Here is a 22116-nt window from a genome sequence, read left to right on the forward strand (position 1 = left end):
ACCTGGCCTGGCAGAGGCGCCGTGGTGACGTCACTTGCCACCACGTGGCGAATGGCGGCTGTTGGCATTGGTGAATGAGTGGGTGAATGAGTGTGAGCGGTAGTGTAGTGGTTGGCGTGCTGCGCTACGAACCTGGTGACCCGGGTTCGATTCCCGCTCATGGCCAATACCAGTGATGATTATCTGAATTGGTCGACTCAGTCTCAAATGAGTACCTGGTGCAGTGTGTAAATATCACCAACAGAGAGACAAAAGCGCCAGGCGTGGTGTTGGCCACCCACCCCCCTCGTGTGCTATGTCAGCCTTCATAGGTGCTCGCTAACAGCGCTCCTGCAGTCTGTTAAGGCTATATGGGGCATCTTTGTCTTTTTGTGAGTGTGAGTGACTGCCGTTTGTATGTTCTCCCCGTGTCCACCATGGGTTTGTTCGGGGTTCTCCGGTTTCCTCCCATCGCGAAAAGAAAAACCCTCCCACACAACGGCACCGGTCTTATACAAAACACCCCAATGCTTAAAAGTTACCTGCAAATTACTCAATTAGGGTTACACATTCAGCGACATCGCCCCCCCCACCCGCCTACTGCCAATGCCTGGAAGGACCCTCTTGAAAAGAGTCTTGAGACTCTAAAATAATAATTTAAAAAACTACACTTCTAGAAGGGAAAACGACCGATGGACGAGACCGCTGACAGAATGGCTGCCAAACGGAGGGAACGTGGCCGAGAGTACGCCCACCGCGGAGATGGAGCGACGACGCGCCGACGGAACACTATATCCCTGGGCTGTGAGGGATGCCGACGGCTTGGGGAGGCCCTCATCTAGCAGTGGATAGACAATGGCCAACGGAAACGAGAGGTGGCCCGTGCGGCAAAGACGTCTGCTAAACGGCTGGATGTCTTTCGATTTAAAGCTTTCGTGACTGCAGGGATTCATCCTCTTGGTTCTTTCGGTAAAGTCACGTAGAAGGGAAGTAATAAAATAATAAAAATAAAACATAATAAAATAATTCTCACGACGTTTCGGCCACAACGCAAGCAGCCGTCCTCAGGTGAAGACCAGGTCTGTCGGGGAGACAGCGTCTGAATGAAACACCACCACGCTTGGAGCGTATATTTAAGCTGGGTTGGAAGGGGGGAAGGGCGCCTTGACAAAATAATTTGCATATCAAGAGGAATTTAGCATATTTATGGGAAATGCAGGTATGTGATTAGTACTACTTGTGAAATGCGTAGGAGGTGGGCGGGGGGTTTTCAAAGTCATATTATGCCCGTGCATTATGCAGGATTAGCAGCATCAAAGGGAGGGGATAGGGGTAGCATTAATAAAGGGAAGGAATGTTAATAGTATGTAGCTGCAGTAACTAAACAACCACGTAAAAAACTAAAGTATAAACTACATAGTATTATCATTATACTAAATATACTATCCAATAAGCTGAGCTACTAACAGTAAGTAATACATTACAATTTTATGTCGCAGCTAAACTTTTTTCCTTACATCATACGGGTCTACCCCGTACTATATGCTGCCATAGACAAACCCAACGTTAAATTATATACTGTATTACTATACACCACCCTATACCTTAGAATAATACATAGTGTAATATTACACTACACACTACACTTATTTTATTATGTTTTATTTTTATTATTTTATTACTTCCCTTCTACGTGACTTTACCGAAAGAACCAAGAGGATGGCTGGTTGTCTGTCAGAAAAAGCTTCATAGGTCATTGGACTCCTCTCGGATAAAAACAAATCAAGATTCTGATTGTGATCTCTGTCTTGGGATATATAAACGAGCATGAGAATGCAGCCCAGATGCCACAGCGTGTGTGTGTGTGTGCATGCACGTCTGCACATTGTGTTTAATGAAGAGGCCACGTAAAGTGTGATTCATATCGCACGAGGGAATTAAATTTTTTGCCTAAGATTTACAACTCGTAAAAGCGGTTGCATTTATTCTGCCTCGTGTATTAGCCCGCAGTTTTAATGGCAAAAGTTGCCAAGGAATGTTACGAAAGTCCAGCCCTAGTACTACCCCTCGTGAACCAGCCACGAGCACCATCTCTACCCCTGACACTACCCCCAGACAACCACTAGCACCAGCTCTACCCCTGACCCTACCCCACACAACCAGTCACTAGCACCAGCTCTACCCCTGTCACTACCCCAGACCACCACTAGCACCAGCTCTACCCCTGTCACTACCTCAGACAACCACTAGCACCAGCTCTACCCCTGACACTACCCCCAGACAGTCACTAGCACCAGCTCTACCCCTGACACTACCCCCAGACAGTCACTAGCATCAGCTCTACCCCTGTCACTACCCCAGACAACCACTAGCACCAGCTCTACCCCTGTCACTACCCCAGAGAACCACTAGCACCAGCTCTACCCCTGTCACTACCCCAGACAACCACTAGCAACAGCTCTACCCCTAACACTACCCCAGACAACCACTAGCACCAGCTCTACCCCTGTCACTACCCCAGACAACCACTAGCACCAGCTCTACCCCTGTCACTACCCCAGACAACCACTAGCACCAGCTCTACCCCTAACACTACCCCAGACAACCACTAGCACCAGCTCTACCCCTAACACTACCTCCAGCCAGTCACTAGCACCAGCTCTACCCCTGTCACTACCCCAGACAACCACTAGCACCAACTCTACCCCTGTCACTACCCCAGACAACCACTAGCACCAACTCTACCCCCAGACAACCACTAGCACCAGCTCTACCCCTAACACTACCCCAGACAACCAATAGCACCAGCTCTACCCCTGTCACTACCCCAGACCACCACTAGCACCAGCTCTACCCCTGTCACTACCCCAGACAACCACTAGCACCAACTCTACCCCCAGACAACCACTAGCACCAGCTCTACCCCTAACACTACCCCAGACAACCACTAGCACCATCTCTACCCCTGTCACAACCCCACACAACCACTAGCACCAGCTCTACCCCTGTCACTACCTCCAGCCAGTCACTAGCACCAGCTCTACCCCTGTCACTACCCCAGACAACCACTAGCACCAGCTCTACCGCTGACACTACCCCAGACAACCACTAGCACCAGCTCTACCCCTGTCACTACCCCAGACAGTCACTCGCACCAGCTATACCCCTGTCACTACCCCAGACAACCACTAGCACCAGCTCTACCCCTGTCACTACCCCCAGACAACCACTAGCACCAGCTCTACCCCTGTTACTACCCCAGACAACCACTAGCACCAGCTCTACCCCTGTCACTACCCCCAGACAACCACTAGCACCAGTTCTTCCCCTGTCACTACCCGAGACAACCACTAGCACCAGCTCTACCCCTGACACTACCCCAGTCAAACAGTCGCTAGCACCAGCTCTACCCCTGTCACTACCCCAGTCAAACAGTCACTAGCACCAGCTCTGCCCCTGACACTACCCCAGTCAAACAGTCACTAGCACCAGCTCTGCCCCTGACACTACCCCCAGACAACCACTAGCACCAGCTCTACCCCTGTCACTACCCCAGTCAAACAGTCACTAGCACCAGCTCTACCCCTGTCACTACCCCAGACAACCACTAGCACCAGCTCTACCCCTGACACTACCCCAGTCAAACAGTCACTAGCACCAGCTCTACCCCTGTCACTACCCCAGTCAAACAGTCACTAGCACCAGCTCTGCCCCTGACACTACCCCAGTCAAACAGTCACTGGCACCAGCTCTGCCCCTGACACTACCCCCAGACAACCACTAGCACCAGCTATACCCCTGTCACTACCCGAGACAACCACTAGCACCAGCTCTACCCCTGACACTACCCCAGTCAAACAGTCGCTAGCACCAGCTCTACCCCTGTCACTACCCCAGTCAAACAGTCACTAGCACCAGCTCTGCCCCTGACACTACCCCAGTCAAACAGTCACTAGCACCAGCTCTACCCCTGACACTACCCCAGTCAAACAGTCACTAGCACCAGCTCTGCCCCTGACACTACCCCAGTCAAACAGTCACTAGCACCAGCTCTGCCCCTGACACTACCCCAGTCAAACAGTCACTAGCACCAGCTCTACCCCTGTCACTACCCCAGACAACCACTAGCACCAGCTCTACCCCTGACACTACCCCAGACAGTCACTAGCACCAGCTCTACCCCTGACACTACCCCAGTCAACCACTAGCACCAGCTCTACCCCTGTCACTACCCCAGACAACCACTAGCACCAGCTCTACCCCTGACACTACCCCAGACAACCACTAGCACCAGCTCTACCCCTGTCACTACCCCAGACAGTCACTAGCACCAGCTCTACCCCTGTCACTACCCCAGACAACCACTAGCACCAGCTCTACCCCTGACACTACCCCAGACAGTCACTAGCACCAGCTCTACCCCTGACACTACCCCAGTCAACCACTAGCACCAGCTCTACCCCTGTCACTACCCCAGACAACCACTAGCACCAGCTCTACCCCTGTCACTACCCCAGACAACCACTAGCACCAGCTCTACCCCTGTCACTACCCCAGACAACCACTAGCACCAGCTCTACCCCTGTCACTATCCCAGACAACCACTAGCACCAGCTCTACCCCTGTCACTACCCCAGACAACCACTAGCACCAGCTCTACCCCTGACACTACCCCCAGACCACCACTAGCACCAGCTCTACCCCTGTCACTACCCCAGACAACCACTAGCACCATCTCTACCCCTGTCACTACCCCAGACAACCACTAGCACCAGCTCTACCCCTGTCACTACCCCAGACAACCACTAGCACCAGCTCTACCCCTGTCACTACCCCAGACAGTCACTAGCACCAGCTCTACCCCTGTCACTACCCCCAGACAGCCAGTCACTAGCACCAGCTCTACCCCTGTCACTACCCCATACAACCACTAGCACCAGCTCTACCCCTGTCACTACCCCAGTCAAACAGTCACTAGCACCAGCTCTGCCCCTGACACTACCCCCAGACAACCACTAGCACCAGCTCTACCCCTGTCACTACCCCAGTCAAACAGTCGCTAGCACCAGCTCTGCCCCTGACACTACCCCAGTCAAACAGTCACTAGCACCAGCTCTACCCCTGACACTACCCCAGTCAAACAGTCACTAGCACCAGCTCTACCCCTGTCACTACCCCAGTCAAACAGTCACTAGCACCAGCTCTGCCCCTGACACTACCCCAGTCAAACAGTCACTAGCACCAGCGCTGCCCCTGGACACTACCCCCAGACAACCACTAGCACCAGCTCTACCCCTGTCACTACCCCAGTCAAACAGTCACTAGCACCAGCTCTGCCCCTGACACTACCCCAGTCAAACAGTCACTAGCACCAGCTCTACCCCTGACACTACCCCAGTCAAACAGTCACTAGCACCAGCTCTACCCCTGTCACTACCCCAGTCAAACAGTCACTAGCACCAGCTCTGCCCCTGACACTACCCCAGTCAAACAGTCACTAGCACCAGCTCTGCCCCTGACACTACCCCCAGACAACCACTAGCACCAGCTCTACCCCTGTCACTACCCCAGTCAAACAGTCACTAGCACCAGCTCTGCCCCTGACACTACCCCAGTCAAACAGTCACTAGCACCAGCTCTACCCCTGTCACTACCCCCAGACAGCCAGTCACTAGCACCAGCTCTACCCCTGTCACTACCCCATACAACCACTAGCACCAGCTCTACCCCTGTCACTACCCCAGTCAAACAGTCACTAGCACCAGCTCTGCCCCTGACACTACCCCAGTCAAACAGTCACTAGCACCAGCTCTACCCCTGACACTACCCCAGTCAAACAGTCACTAGCACCAGCTCTGCCCCTGACACTACCCCAGTCAAACAGTCACTAGCACCAGCTCTACCCCTGACACTACCCCTAGCCACAGGTTCCCCGGCCCTCTCGTCTCCCTCAGCGCTGTTGACAGGGCGCAACGGTCGAGATGTTATCTCCCTCTCCTGGTCTACAGGAGGTCGTCGGTTCAATCCCGACCCTGACGCCTGCTGCTGTATATTTGGAGTTTGCGTGTCTCTCTCCCGGCAGTCGCGTCGATTTTTCTCCGGGTCTTCCGGTTTTTCCCTCCACATTTAGAAACATGCGTTTAGACTATTTGGCCGCTATATATTTACACGTTATGATGATAAGCCACTACGTTGAGCCAACATTTGTGGCCAGGTCGCTTCTGAAAAAGAGCTACTATATAGCGCAGTGGACTTTCCCTGTTAAATAAAAAACAGTTTGGATCGTATAGGCAGCGTTGTCGCTCAGACTGTCCGCTCTCTTCAGGCACTGGCCAATCCACCCACAGCCATCACCATCACCATAATCGGCACCATCACCGTCACCATAATCGCCACCATCATTGTCACTATCCCCATCACCTCCATCATCACCACCACCGCCGTCGTCCCTCTTCTCCGCGTCCGCCATCGCCATCTCCTCCTGCTCCTCCTCCTCCTCCTCGTCATTCACCTCTTTAGTCCGGGGCCGGCCACGGGGGTTGGTGAGGAGGGAGGAGGGGGAGGAGGGCACCGCCACCGCGTCCCCCTGCGCCTCCACGATCGCCCCGTCGCGTTTAAATCGAACCTGGTGGGAAGGGGCGGTGGGGGGTGTGGGAAGGGGCGGTGGGGTCAAAAAATGTTTTAGGTCAAATCGACCTAGGGGTGGCCCACACCAGGTCGAGGTTCCCTGGGGTGACTCGCATGTGCGGGACAGCCCGGACGTATGCACAGCACTCGCCCCGACTGTCCCCGTCACCCGCGAGCGTCGCTTTCTCTGACTCCGTCCCCACTTCAATCTTCATGCCGTCGCCTCTCGCCGAGCGTCGCCTCGGAGCCCAACCCGCGCACGCGTCGCCGGCAGCGCCGTCGCCATCCTCCTCGCGCCTCCTCCCTCGCTGTCCAGCGCCTCTCAGCCATCGCCTCCACCATCACCAACCACCCGCTGCTGCTGATTACCCTGTTACACCGCTTCGATCGACGCCGTTCAGTCAATGCATCTCCAACGTTAACTTGGGTGTGGCCGTATCTGGCTTGAGTAGTCGCGTCAATGGGTGGCGGTGGTGGTGATGGTGGCGGCGGTGGTGGTGGTGATGGTGGTGGTGGTAGTGACGCTGGTGGTGGTGGTGACGCTGGTGGTGGTGGTGACGGTGGTGGTGGCCGTCGAATGTTCGTAAGTAGAGTCCCTGTATAATTTTAGCGTCGCACTAAGACCACCCCCCCCCCTCCCCCCGTGTAAGATTGGCGGCTCACCAGCACTGTTTTTGGAGAGCCTGACTCTGCTGGTGAGACACTGATGCGTCGAAACCATGTCCAGAAGCTTGCTCTGTCATGGAGCAACATCGCTGAAATGATGCACCCACCCCCAGGAATGAAAGGCCGTGCGACCGAAGGGCTGCGTCAGAAATACTTTGAGAATTTTGTACGTGGATTCGATGTTGAGGAGAGGCACCACTCGGTTAATTAGAAATCTGCGTGATCGCCTCTACAATACAGTAGTTGCAATATCTTTATAACAGTTGGCAGAGTTTGAATGACTTTTGATTGGCGTGGCTCTGCTGTCATCCACTCAGTGGGCCGAGTCCTCTGAGCACCCGCAGTGATGACAAACTCTATTTTCCTAATGTAAACATAATTTACAACTATATTAGTGGTTTTTCCCATAGAGGTTCGTGGACAATGGTTATGATTTATGATTATCCGCGAATTGAAATTATCCGCGGCTATCCTCCCCGTCATTAGCGCGGGTAATTGAGAGTCTACTGTAGTTTTATTTACATTTCGTGACTGACTTGGCTTTCCTATACTTTGCACTCTAAGCATTTTTTTTCTATTTTTTGTTGTCATTTTCTGACCCGACCCCCAAACTGGACATCCGTGTGGAAAAAAGGAGCTTCACAAGCTCACTGGATTCTTCCAGCCAACGTAAAGATTTCAGATTTTTTATTTCTGAGGAGCTTTTGATCGACGGCGGAGTGGCTGCGCCCATTATCCGAGAGGAGACGGGAGGCAGAGAAAAAAATTGGGGTCAGAATTATCGGGATTCGTTCGCTCCACGTCTGCACAGAAATCATGCAAATAATAGCTTGGTCGCGGAATGACACCTCGGCCATCCTCATGTTGTTTTAAGGAGGATGATAAAGCCGCCTGGAAGAGTTACTGCAGAACCCATCTCTGCTCACGCCGCGCGGATGGAAATTGATCACTGGGTAGGAAATAATTGAACGTTTAGAGGCAACCAAGCATGTGAGCTGTCCGCGTGAGCCGTCAGTCGGTTTGTGAGTATTCAACAATTAAAGTGAAACTGATGGTGCTGCCCTGTCGGCGGTGAACATAAAATGTTGAGCCGACGTTGGTGCCAACAGGTTCCAAGGATGACAACAACATTACGACGATTGCCCCAAAAGTTGGGGCAACGTTCAACCTTTACTGGGCCATTACTAGGCCTAGCGGGCCCCTGTACTTGGTCGGGGTAGGGGGGTGTCGCCTACCCCCCACGCTAGCCCAGCGCCGTAGAAGAGGTGGAAGTGCCCACACCAATAACAATCGCCATTCCCCACTAAGTGGTGGTGACGTCACCACGTTAAGGCCACGTGATGTGTCGAACGCCCATCGGCAGGAAGTAACGGGACAGACCCAGGTGCCACGGGTCGACTGCTGAGATGACCGGCCAATACCCAACGCTGCCGCACACACGCGACCTGCCGTCACCACGGCGCCTGTACCAGGCTAGGTGGACGTTAAGGCCACGTGAAGTGTCGAACGCCCGTCGGCAGGAGGTCACGGGACAGACCCAGGTGTCATGGGACAGACCCAGGCACCACGGGTCGACTGACTGAGATGAACGGCCGATGCGTGCACCTAACCCTGCTGCACACACGCGACCTGCCGATCGCGCGACTTGCGTGCGGACCCGTTCACACGCGTGCCACGAAGGTGGATTGTGCCCGGACTGGGCGATGGGGGCGGGGGGACGGTGAGGGGGGGAGTTCCAGATGCTTTCCACCGTCCATTACAACTGCACCGCGCGGGGACATGGAGCTGAATCGGAACCGGCGACGACACCGATCGCATTACCGACGCACGCCACCGACCCGTACCCTCGCCGCCCGCTCGCTCACCTGCTCGCCCACGTGGCAGCGTTTCCAAATCCAGGGTAGGGGGTGGGGAGTGGAAGTGGGGTTACGGTGGTGGTGGAGGTGCCGGTTGTTATCCGTGCGTGTTTTTTCATCATCCTCCCACCCTGCCTCCCCGTAACGTACGGTGGGCGCTGGCTTGCCCCCGGAGACGATGCACACCAGCGTGAAGTTGCGCGCCTCGTAGCGGTTGAACGGCGCCGGGGCGTCCGCCGCGATCAGAGAGATGGACGACGGTGGCACTGACGGAGAGGAAAAGAACGAGAGAGAAAGCGAGCGAGAGGTTCCAATCACCCGCCACGTCGCCGCTACCCCGCGCATAGCCGATCAACCAGGGTGCTGTCAACGAGCGACTGTGTAAGGCCGGTGAAAGGCGTCGGGGCGGTGGGGCGGGGTGAAGTTTTGAACACGCGCCCGTGAGCTGCCCACTTGAGACCGTCTGCATTTGGGAACGGTCGTGGCTGTGGCGTATTTAACAAGTAAAAATATTCAATGAAAGTGAAAGTAGAAGGGGTGCACTTCAGCCCCAACGTTAAGTTAACAACGTTGACACGACAGGCAACTCCTTTCAGGGGTGGCTTGGCACAGGGGAGGACCCAGCACGTGGTTCAGATATTCCTCACCGAAGTTGGCCGTGGGCGAGAGAAGTGAACTCGCATGACCAGGCCGTTACGAACCCATCTCGTACAGAGCGAGAGAGAGAGGGGCCACGGTGACTATGAGGTGTTAACTACCTCGCCTGGAATGCATGAGGTCGTGGGTTTGATCCCGACCCTGGCAACGCCTGCTGCTGTATATTGGAGTCTGTGGTGTCTCTCTCTCTGCCCGTGGTCGCGTGGATTTTTTCTCCAGGTCCTCCGGTTTTCCCCTCCACATTTAGAAACACGCATTGAGATTATTTAGATATTTTTTTCTGCTATAAATATCCAAATGATGAGCCACTTCGTTGAACTGTCATTTGTGATAGCCAACTCGTTTCTGAAAAAGAAATGAATACCTCAGGGCTTTGCCTGGTAGGATGGGGATGGTTTCGTTTTATTTCTATGTGTTAGGGGGATTTGTTTACCTTTCTTATACTTTGCACGACTACCGTATTTTTCTATTGTTTGCTATAACGTTCTTACATGCTCCTACTGGACATCTGTGGGAAGAAGAGCTTTATAGCTCATCGGATTTGTCTCTCCAGGAAGAAAAAAGATTCTCCCGGTGGTCGAGAACAGAGGCGGAAGCTGAGGAATGGAGCACGTCCCGGGGCAGGCGGGGGTGGGGGGGACCCAACCCAAGGAGAGACGGATCAATGAAATCGCTGGCTGGTGGTGGTGATGATAGTGATGATGATGGTGATGATAGTGATGATGGTGGTGGTGATGATAGTGATGGTGGTGATGATAGTGATGGTGGTGATGATAGTAATGATAGTGATGATAGTGATGATGGTGATGATAGTGATGCTGATGGTGGTGGTGATGATGGTGATGATGATGGGGATGATGATGGTGGTGATGATCGTGATGATCGTGATGATGATAGTGATGATGGTGGTGGTGATGATAGTGATGATAGTGATGGTGGTGATGGTGATGATAGTGATGCTGATGGTGGTGGTGATGATGGTGATGATGATGGAGATGATGATGATGGTGGTGATGATCGTGATGATGATGATGATAATTACTTCCGCGTGGGCTCAGTGGTTTGGTGGCAGCCTGGGCGTCCCTGGGGGTGACCAGCCCCACATCAGCATGCACGCTGGAGTCTAAGTCATAATTCAATAAAATTGAGCCCCTTTGTGGGCAGGCGGCAGAGAGACGCGGGGAGGGAGGAAGGCGTTTCAAGAGGAGGTTTTATACGACTGCACGTGTGTGTGAATAGGTTAGTTTCTGTGTGTGTGGGTTAGTTTGTGTGTGTGAGTAGGTTAGTTTGTGTGTGTGTGGGAAGGTTAGTTTGTGTTTGTGTGTGGGTAGGTTAGTTTGTCTGTCTGTGTGTGGGTTAGTTTGTATGTGTGGGTAGGTTAGTTTGTGTGTGCGTAATGTACCGGAGTGTAGCGGTTCGCTACGAACCTGGCGACCCGAGTTTGATTCCCGCTCACGGCCAACACCAGTGAGGATTATCTGAACTGGTCAAGGGCATCCCCGAGGTCGACTCAGCCTCAAATGAGTACCCACACATCGCCGCTGGGGAGACAAAGGCGTCCGGGTGTGGTGCTGGCCACCCACCCCCTCGTGTGCCGTGCCGGCCTTCATAGGTGCTGCTACTCGCTAACAGCACTTGCCCCAACAGTCTGTTACAGGCTACACGGGGGATCTCTGTCTCGGTATTACATTGCTAGTGTGTATACTTGAGACACAGCTAAAGGTGCAGCATTGAAACTGCAAGCTGACGCCACTGTTGCCGGAAGGGCCCTCTGCTGCAGTGATATTTCGAGTGGCAATTTCCTCCCCCTACTCCTCCTCCACGTTTACCAGAAGACGTCTTGGGAGAGGTGGCAGTACCCACACTCCACACTTTACCCCACCGCGCGTGTGAGCAAGTGGCAAGTGCTGCTCGCTAACAGCACTCGCCACGAAATTCGGTTGAGGCTACGAGGGGGACGTGTGTCTTTGTAATACGGCAATGACTTGCTGACAGCACTTACCCCAACTGTCTGTTCGGGCTCATGGGTTGTCTCTCTTTTTTTTATGATATTGTAAGTGTGTGTGTGGGTAGGTATGTGCGTGTGTGAGAAAAAATGTGTGTGTGGTTTTTCATGTGTGAATGGGTAGTTTATAGGGGTGCGTGGGTACGTATGTATGTATGTCTGCGCTTGTGTGGGTCGGGTCGTGTGTGTGTGTCTGCGTGTCCGTGATGAGGTTCAAAGATCCCCCGTATAGCCTTAACAGACTGTAGGGGCAAGAGCTGTTAGCGAGCACCTATGAAGGCTGGCACAGCACACAAGGAGGCGGGTGCCCAACACCACGCCCGGTCGCCTTTGTCTTCCCAGTGGTGATGTCTACACACCGCACCAGGTACTTATTTGAGGCTGAGTCTACCTAAGGGAGGCTCATAACCGGTTCAGACAATCATCACCGGTGTTGGCCGTGAGCGTGAATCGAACTCGGGTCACTGGGTTCGCTAACCTCTGCACTGCCGGCCTTATAGGTGCTCACTAACACAAATACAAAGATAACATAGATCCCCTGTCTAGGTTGAACAGACTGTTGGGGGCAAGTGCTGTTAGCGAGCACCTTAATAGGCGCTCAATAACACGTAAACACACACACACGCGTACACACATTCACGCAATACCCTAAAAGCGAACAGCACTTGCCTCAGCAGTCTGTCGAAGGCTATCCGGGTCATCGTTGTCCCTGCATGCATATGTCTGTTGTGTGGGGGAGCCAGCCAGCGCCGGGGAGACAAAGGCGGCCGCCCCATCGTAACACCACTTGTCCCAGCGGTTTGTCAAGGACGATACAGGGGACCTTTATCTTTGTATGGTACCGCAGGTGCGGGGAGCGGTAGTGTGGCGGCTAGCGCACCGCGCTACGAATCCTGCGACCCGAGTTCAATTTCTGCTCACGGCCAACACCAGCGCCGATTATCTGAGCCGATACTGGGCCTCGTCTAGGTCGACTCGGCCTCAAATGAGTACCCGGTGCGATGCATAATCATCGCCACTTGTCCCAGCGGTCTGTTAAAGACTGTATAGGGGGCCTGCCTTTGTCTTTTAAACGCGCGCACGTAAGATTTGTGTAGCCGTGTGTGTGTTGTGTTATTTGTGTTTCTGTCAGCGTGTGGACTTTACACTTTGCTGTGATATATACACGCAGCGCTCCGTGCGTGCGTGCATGCGTATGTGTGTGTACGTGCGTGTGATTTATGCGTGGCCCAGTTTAAAGGTATTCGTCTTGGCAATGAGCTGTTGCTGCTATATTGGCTGGGCAGCCGTTGTCTGCTTGTATGTGTGTATATGTGTATATGTGTCCGGCAAAAACAACCCCTCCTTCCTCGTGGTGCCAGACGGCAACGCTGTGGTGGGCAGTGCCGTGGGGGGAGGGCCAACTTAAATTGGCCATTCCCCTTATGGCGTTTATAACCAACAAAGCGGCCAAATGGGCGCTCTGGACGGGTGCGAGGGGCTGGTAACCCCTCCATCTTCAATTAATTACCACTAAACTACGAGTTTAAAAATGTATTAATCTTATACCGAAAGCCCCGGGGGTACAGGCGTCTATGACGTCTCCTGACCAAACCCCATTTGATGGAGCCAGGAAACTGAATCCTTACCCTCGGGGCTCCTCAAAAAACAACAACAAAAATACTACGTGTGGCCACGTGGTATGTTCGAATGCTCACTATGGAGGAGAGGCTACCACTCCTCTGTCGGGAGCTGGACTGGTACTGCCTGGATCTCTGTGGTATTCAGGAGGTCCGGTGGACCGGTTCTGGCTCCTGCCACCATGAGGGGTGGACAGTCCTCTACTCGGGACAGGAGACTGCCAAACAAGAGGGAGTGGTTCTTCTTATGAAAAAAATAATGAATGGGGCGTGGGAGCGTGGTGGGAGCGTGGTAGTGGTGGAAGCTGTAAGCCCCAGGCTACTTTGGGCTCACCTTCCCATCAACCAGAGGCGAGGAGTGGTGGTCGTGATTACTTATGCCCCCACCAAAGACGAACATCCGTGGAAGGATGCAGGCAAGGCCGATGAGTCAGATGTTTTCCATGACTTCCTATCACAGGTGCTAGCTAAAGTGGCCCCTCGGGATAGAGTCATCCTGTTGGGTGACTTCAATGCCTGAGTTGGTCATGATGCTGGCACCTGGTCTGGAGTGATTGGAAGGCATGGGCCAGATCAGCTTAATAATAACGGCAGGAGGCTGCTGTATTTTTGTGCAGCCCATGGGCTTGTAATTACCAACATGCTGTTCTGGCATCGGCGCATCCACACAACATCATGGATGCATGCTGGGTCCAAGCAAGCACATCTGCTGGACTACATAGTGACGGAACAGCGGATGCGGGCCCATGTCCTTGACACCAGGGCCTACCTAGGAGCTGATCTGCCCACTGACTATTGACTTGTCATCTGTAAGATGCGCCTGCCATTCATCCACTCCGGTGGTGGGTGTACACCCAGGACCCCATTCAAACCCATAGTGGCATGGTCTCAGCTATCTGATGAAAGTTGCAAGTCAGAGGTGTCAGTTTTGTACCAGTTAAAAGGGTAAAAACCTACTATTATTGCAAGTCAGAATTTAATCATCGCTTGCGGCTGGGGTTGGCATTGTCCCCGACTTGTCCTGATGTCGAGGGGAAATGGACGAGGTTCAGGACTGTAGCTCATGCAGCTGCAATGGCTGCTTTGAGTACATGGTCCAGACCTCCCCAGAGACTCTGGCTGACAGAGGAGGTGTTCAAGCTGGCTGAGAAAAAGCGACAGGCCCACTCTCATCGGCTACAACATCCCACGTCGGAGAATGGCCCGTGATCACAAATCACTCTTTAATTCCATCAAAAAAGTTACCTGCAGTGCCACACCTATTACCATCATTAGGGGAACAAACGGTGATCCAATCTCCGACCCCCAGGAATAGGTTCGCAGATTTGCTGAGTATTTTTGTGGGGTCCTGGGGGAGGGGAAATCCCTCAGCCTGGAAACAACGTGGCACAAAGTGGGGATGACTCTGCCGAGGCTGCGGTGCCTCAAATATTGGAAGAGGTCACCCCCTGTGAGTGGCTGGCTGAGGTGCCAGCTGTTGAGGAAGTACTGAGGGCGATCCGGAGTCTGAGACCAGGGAAGGCACCGGGCAGAGATGATCTCCCAAGCGAAATGCTGAGGGAGGGTGGCGTTTGTGCACAGACTGACCTACATGACATCATAAAAACAGTCTGGACCACTGGACAGGTTTTGCAGGATTGGAAGGATGCCCTGGTGGTCCCCCTCTTTAAGAAGGGGGACCGTACCGACTGTAACAACTACAGGGGCATCTCACTCCTCAGTGTGCCGGGTAAGGTCCTGGCAAGGATTATTCAACATCGCCTTGCTAGGCACGCTGAGGAGAGGCTTGCGGAGCCCCAATGCGGTTTCAGGAAAGGGCGGTCCTGCACAGATGCCATATTTTCTGTCCGTCTGCTACAGCAGAGGTGTAGGGAATTCCGAAAAGACCTACATCTCTGCTTTATTGACCTGGTCAAGGCCTATGATACCATCAGTAGGACTGGGCTCTGGGTTGTTCTTCGTGCTTTCGGAGTCCCTGACCCTCTGCTCACGATCATTAAGGACCTTCATGATGGTGAGCGGGCCCGGGTAAAACTACGTGGCCGGGAGTCGGAACCTTTCCCTGTACACCTTGGGGTGCGACAGGGATGTCCTCTGGCTCCCACATTATTTAACATCTATTTCGACTGCGTAGTTCGTGAAGCCTTCAATAGCTGTACCGGGGGAATTACCATTTGGTACAGATATAATGAGAGGCTGATCGACGCCCGGGTGCGATCAAGGGATGGCTCCCTATTGGTCAACCACGTTATGTATGCCGATGATTTGGTAATAGCTGCTCATTCAGAAGAGGAGTTGGAGACGCTGCTGCTGAGACTGGAGCGTGCCACTAAGAGGTGGGGCCTTACCATCAGCCCCACCAAAACTAAGCACCTGCCTGGGTATTTTGTACCATCGGGCACTCCACCCCCACATCTCCCAATCGGTGATGGGGCAGTTGTGGAGAGAGTGGAGAGTTTCCCATACCTGGGCAGTGTGCTTATGACCGGCTCCAGTTTATCAGCAGAGGTCTCACTCCGAATCAGTCGAGCGGCAATATCTTTTCATCGGTTGCGTAACGCTGTGTGGAAGCTACCTGGTCTGTCGCTCCGCACGAAGCTTCAGGTCTTCTCGGCCACGGTCATTCCCTCCCTTCTCTACGCTTGCGAAACGTGGACCCCCCTAGTGGAGCATCTTCGCCGGTTGGAAACATTTAGGCTGGCCTGCCTACGATCCATCCTGGGTTTAACCAGGCTGGATTGTGTGAGGAGCTCACAAGTCCTTGAAAGATCTGGGCAAAGTCCCATCAGTGAGCTCCTCCGGCAGGCAAGGCTGCGTTGGCTGGGTCATGTAGCCCGCATGCCCAGCCACCGCATGCCCAAACAGCTTCTGTTCGGCCGGATCGAGGGGGCTAAACGGGCGCGGCACGGGCTAGAGAAGAGATGGAGTGATGTGGTACAGGAGGACGTGGAGCTGAGTGGACTTGCCGATGACTGGTACCAGCGGTGTCAAGATCGGCCTCAGTGGAGGAGGCTCCTGAAGGACGCTACTGGGCAGTTGGAGGCAGTCGCCCTCCAACAACAACGGAGGGCGGAGGAGCGACGCTCACAACAACGAGCGGAGCGCCGGGTGGCTAAAGCACAGCAAGTTGGCACAGTAGGGGGCACAGGTGGTGCATCAGCCAGTCATCTCGGTCATCTCGGTCAGTCGACCCGTGGCACCTGCTGGGTCTGCCCCGTGACCTCCTGCCAGCGGGCGTTCGACACTTCACGTGGCCTCAGGGTGCACATGGCCTGGCACAAGCGTCGTGGTGACGTCATCGCCACTTAGTGGCGAATGGCGGTTGTTGTTGTTGTGTGTGTATGTGTGCGTGCATGCGTTATATATGCCTTAGCTAACTGGATGCAAGCAAGGGTCGGCGAGCTTCGTGAATCTGTAGAGGTGGGCTGAGTAGCTTTCTGGCTTGGGCTTCATGTGTCAATAAGTTGTTGTCGTTGTTGTTGTTGTCGTTGTTGTGGTCTTTGTCGTCGTTGATATCGTTGTCGTCTTTGTTGTTGTCCGTGTTAAGTTCGCACATTGCAACCCTGCAGTGCCCTATGGGTCTCTATGTAACTCTATGAGTGTCTATGTCACGCTATGGATCTCTATGTAATTCTATGAGTCTCTATGTCACGCTATGAAACTATATGGATCTCGATGTAACTCTCTGAGTTTGCTGCCGGGCAGAGGCCCAGAGAGGCCCAAAACCTCAAGCTGCCATTAGACAGAAACAAACAGCACCGCCGTCAAATGTGTAATTGGAAAAGAGTGCATGAACACGTTTCTTGAACGCAGCGAGGTTGTTCTGATTATTGTTGTTGCTGTTATTGTTCTTTTTTTGTTGGTGTTATTGCTGTTATTGTTGTTGTTATGAGAGCTTGGAGTGCAAAATAGATGACGACACCAATGATGATGATAGTAGGAGGAAACTCCACAGTGGAACAGTGTGAGGGAAGAAGCGGAGAGAAGTGTAGTGGCCTGCAGTGCGGTGCGTGGGTGGGTGGGTTAGTGGGTGGGAGGATGGGTGAGTGGGTCGGTGTGCGAGTGGGTGGGCAGGTTGGTGAGCGGGTGGGTGAGTGGGTGAGCGGGCGGGTGAGCGGGTGGGTGAGCGGGCGAGTGAGCAGGGGGGGGGGGGGCGAACCGGTGGGTGAGTGGTGGGTGAGTGGATGGGTGAGTGGATGGGTGAGTGGATGGGTGAGTGGATGGGTGGGCCAGGCGGTGGGTGAGTGGATGGGTGGCTGAGGGTTGGGGGTGAGTGTCTCTGTTACCCATGACGTTGAGGAACACGTGCCCCGTGGCTTCCAGCATGCGGCTCCTGTCGTAGACGCTCACGTGGCACTGGTAGGGCCCGTGGTCTCGCAGCTTCACGTCTGCCAGCCTGGGTTCATAGGATAATAGGTCATGGAGGATGGCATGTCTGGGTAGAGGTCACTCAGGAGGATGACCTGAGTGGCTGGTAATAGTCGCGTCTTAAGCATTTGGTCAGAATTGGTTGGGATTCGCTGTTGAAAGGCATGCAGCAGTAGTCGTAATCGGAGGGTTTTCTAGACTAATGTTATCCATAAGCTTTTTTTTGGAGAGTTTTTTTAAAGGTGTCGTTAAACCTGCCACCACCCACATGGCCAATCAGTAAGGGTTGTCACATAAACAAAACGTGACAATTCGTTCGATTCCTGGACACGGCTAACATCAGTTCGTGAGAGTGGTGACACAGTGGTTAGCACACTGCACTCCGAACCCCTGGCAACCCGAGTTCGATACCTGGACACGGCGATAACATCAGATTGCCGCGAGTGATATCTGAACCGGCCTTTACGATGAACATGGTGTGGGGAGGCCCTTCATTCACCATTGAACGCTCAAATGTCTGCACGGATTGGGTTCACAATCCCACCATTCGGGATACCACCATCACCGTAGCTGGTTGTGGAAATTACACATTCCTATGGCAGGGGGCAAGTATTTCTACAGGACGTCTGTTGACTTCCCCCCCCCCCCCCCGAGGGAGGGAGGGCTGATGGGCTGAGTCGAACGAGAATGTGAGCGGTGGGCTCAGTGGTTAGCGCGCGGCGAGCCGATGTCAAGTCATGGTGTCTACGTCGGAGGGGAATTTCGAAACGACGGTGGAGGCCCAAGCGGTGCTGGGCACCATCACCCCCTAGGTCGACTCAACCTGAACGAAAATAAAATGTATGGCTGGTTCGGTGTATATAAAAAAAAAACATCGCCACTTAGGGAGACAAAGGCGGTCGGGCGTGGTGTCGGCACCCCAATCGCTCATAGGTGCCACGTGTGACGGCCTTAATAGGTGCTCGCTAACAGCACTTGCCCCAACAGTCTGTTCAAAGGCTATCCCGGGTATCTTCATCTTTTTTTACATACGGCAGTGTAATTCGCTGGTGTGTTTATTTTAATGTGTTTATAAATACATTGCCAGTGAGGGTGGGCTGTTTATTATGTGTGTGTTTATACACATGTATGCAGTTTGCATTTCAATGCATAAAACTCGATTTCAATGCATAAAACAAGTGTACAGTCTGTCCGTTTGTGTGTGCGTGGGTATGTGTTGTGTTGTCAGTGTGTCTATGTATGTGTGCGTGGGTATGTGTTGCATTGTCAGTGTGTCTATGTATGTGTGAGTGGGTATGTGTTGTATTGTCAGTGTGTGTAGAGGGTTTATTTATTTTTGTCGGTCGCTTCACAGCGATGACTTGAACACAGCGGCGACGCGAAGACAGCAACGACCGTGGTCAGGGGCGGAACGTGGCCAGCGCTCTGCCCCTGGCCACGCCCTTACTTCTCGAACTCTCTGGCGAGTTGCTGAACCTTCCTGGAGCTTCCAGATCGTTCGATTATCTGTCACCTAGCCAATTATTACCACTTGGGACTGCTAGCCTTCTATATTATCTCCACACCCGTAATTACCACTCGTGACCGCTAGTCCGCGCATTGTCATTACCCACGCAACTGTCTTTATATATACACTGTATTTACATCACCCCCCCCCCCCTTTCTTAAAAAGTAGCTGTCTCGGCGATTAACAATGAAAAAATGTGCGTTGGGGCAGAAGAACTGCATACAAATAGTCCGACGCCCGACGATCGCAATTATAATGGCCTATTATGATGGGTGAGCGGTGTGAACCGACCCACCCGATAACAACAATCAAGAACACAATAATTATCTCCCTCGACCGACCGCCACAATAATAATCATAACCGTCATGGTCACCAACCACACACCACCGCAGGTCGCTCAAGGGGAATTTTCAAAGTCCATGGTTTAGGGCTTCCAGCTCTACTAGCGCATCTTGAAGCACTTTGACCAGGTTCTTGATGCCCGTCCCTCGCCCATGGCGGATTTTTGTGCCTCTCTGCATAAAAGCCTTGAAGGGGCAGGCTCATCCCTGGCTTCCTTGGAAGGACTAGACCGGGCTCCAGAGACCGGTCCATCGCACGAGGCGGATTCTTGTGACTCCCCGGACATCAGGGACTTGGAAACTGTGGGCGGCACAACACATTTTCCTTGACGCACGGTTTCTTTGGCCGATCACCCCGGCACATTGGACCCACCAGATACTGGCCATACAGGACATGGGGATGAGCTGTCTGGGTGGGGATGTACAAATGGTTTTAAGCGTGACGGCGACGTCCTGCCTGCATTCACACACACTGCGGCCGTTTCACTTCTATGACTTCCACGGGACCACACCATGGCCGGTGTAGTTTGGGGGGCGTACGCAGCGGCACCTGTGGCCAAAAAAACAATGCCGTGTCCTCAACTGCCCATGGAAGCACGTGCTCATGCTGCTCTGTGTGTTTTTCATTCGCGGCTTGCGCCCTGGCAGTATTTTCTCGAGCTGCTTAATGCGCCTCTGCCACACGATCGAGCGTAATCTGCAGAGGTCCGGGAATAGATGTTTTTGTCTTCCCTGAGGCCGTATCCAATTGAGCCTCAATGGGGGGTTCATTCTCCCGCTCATACATTAGAAAAAAAGGGGATAATCCCGTAGAGGCGTGTGGGGCTGCCAGGACCCCAGGAACATGCAAAAGTCCAAATCCGTCTGTGCCTCATTAACCACTTGACAGAGCATAGATGTTATAGTATGGTGAAGTTATAATCCTTTTCGTACCCAGTGCGTCACACACTTCGTGCAGCAGTTTAGACGAAAAATTTCGACCCTGGTCAGTGAGAAGCTGCTCCAGGGCTCCCTTGTCCATCACGTAGCCGTGCAGGAATGCATCTGCAATGGATGCAGCTGTTTGGTCAGGCAATAGTCAAGCCATTGGCCACCAGGTAAAATACTCCACCCCGACCAGAATGCACTTGTTCCCATTTTGAGTACACGGAAAAGGTCCCAGGATGTCTAGCACAACTAATTCGTTGATTTGGGACACTGTGATGGACTGCAACGGGGGCTCAGACTTTTTCAACGGGGGCTCTTGGCACGCACACTCTGTGCAACCTGCGACTAAATGGTGAACATTGGACAACATTCCCGGCCAATAAGTCTCGTTGCAAGGTCAACAACGTTTTCCAATGCCCGAGGTGCAATAATTTGTTGTCATGTACCGCCCACGTCAGCTTACCCCGTAGGGAAGTGGGGACCACTCGCCATCGACGCTGTGAGACCTCGTCCCATCTCATTAGTAGACCTTCACGGAGAACAAACCCCGAGACTCCCGAAGAGGTAGGGTTGTCGCGATTTGTTTCCGCGCGGTGCCGCAAAGTTAACAAGGAGCTGTCCTCCATCTGCAGTTGCCCCCATTCCACGTGTGAGCCCCAAGGTGTTATTCGTAGGCGTGACCACTCCGGCTGGCTCTGCATTACTTAGTGCTGCTACGACCTGTGGCAACCCAGCTGCAGGAGGTTTACACCGCCCGCGCCGGACACACATGCACACCGTTCTTCCTGAGGCAACCGAGATAGTGCATCCACATTGCAGTGCCTTAAGCCCTTCCGATAGAATACGCGAAAGGAATATTCCTGAGGTATCTCCAGCCAGGTGGCCGGAAGGCTGGTCTACTAGTAGGGAATACTGCAGGGCCGCATGGTCCGTGCGGATTGCGAACTCCCCGCCGTATAGATAAGGCCTGTACTCTTTGGTTCTTTCGGTAAAGTCACGTAGAAAGAAAATAAATTAAATAATAATAGAATACGCAGTTTCGATTGCAACACAAGCAACCATCATCAGGTAAGAATGAATGAGAAAACAAACATAGTAAAATTAGAAATATAATGCAATACAACACAGAGATTCGGCTAACACAACAGTCAACACACTACCTGGTTGATTACGTTCTTCCAAAGATTGCTAAATTTGAGAGAGAGACAAAACGCAGACACAAAGACACATAGACAGACACACCAGCAGAGAGAGACACACACAGAGACACACAGAGAGAGACACACAGAGAGAGACACACACATAGACAAACAGAAAGACAACGCCTCTGTGTCAAGGCCTTAAATAGAGAGAGGGGGGTGGGGCAGAGAAAGGGGGGGGGGGGGGAATTGGGGTAGAGAACAATGAGAGAGTTGTGTGGAATTCCTGCCCATAGCGGCCGGAGGAGAGACAATGGACTTACAAACTAACAAGCACGGCAAAATTTAGAGAGAGAAATAGGAAGTTTAAGAAAACAATTGTAGTAAAATGTTTGTTTTCTCATTAATTCTTACCTGGTGATGG

The 22116-nt window shown here is 53.0% G+C and overlaps 1 protein-coding gene across 1 annotated transcript in view; it reads right to left on the minus strand.

Annotated features, from left to right (window-relative positions):
- Window positions 1–22116, minus strand: part of IGSF21 (immunoglobin superfamily member 21) — a 107920-nt gene that overhangs the window by 22833 nt on the left and 62971 nt on the right. Inside the window, exons 4-6 of the mRNA XM_078611274.1 lie at window positions 17696–17805; window positions 9279–9394; window positions 6400–6604 (exon numbers count right to left, since the gene is read on the minus strand). Coding sequence (XP_078467400.1) covers window positions 6400–6604; window positions 9279–9394; window positions 17696–17805 — 431 coding nt within the window. The remainder of the gene's footprint in view (window positions 1–6399; window positions 6605–9278; window positions 9395–17695; window positions 17806–22116) is intronic.

Source organism: Lampetra planeri, chromosome 36 (genome assembly GCF_965212315.1).
Source record: "Lampetra planeri chromosome 36, kcLamPlan1.2.h2, whole genome shotgun sequence".
Classification (NCBI taxonomy): Eukaryota; Metazoa; Chordata; class Hyperoartia; order Petromyzontiformes; family Petromyzontidae; genus Lampetra; species Lampetra planeri.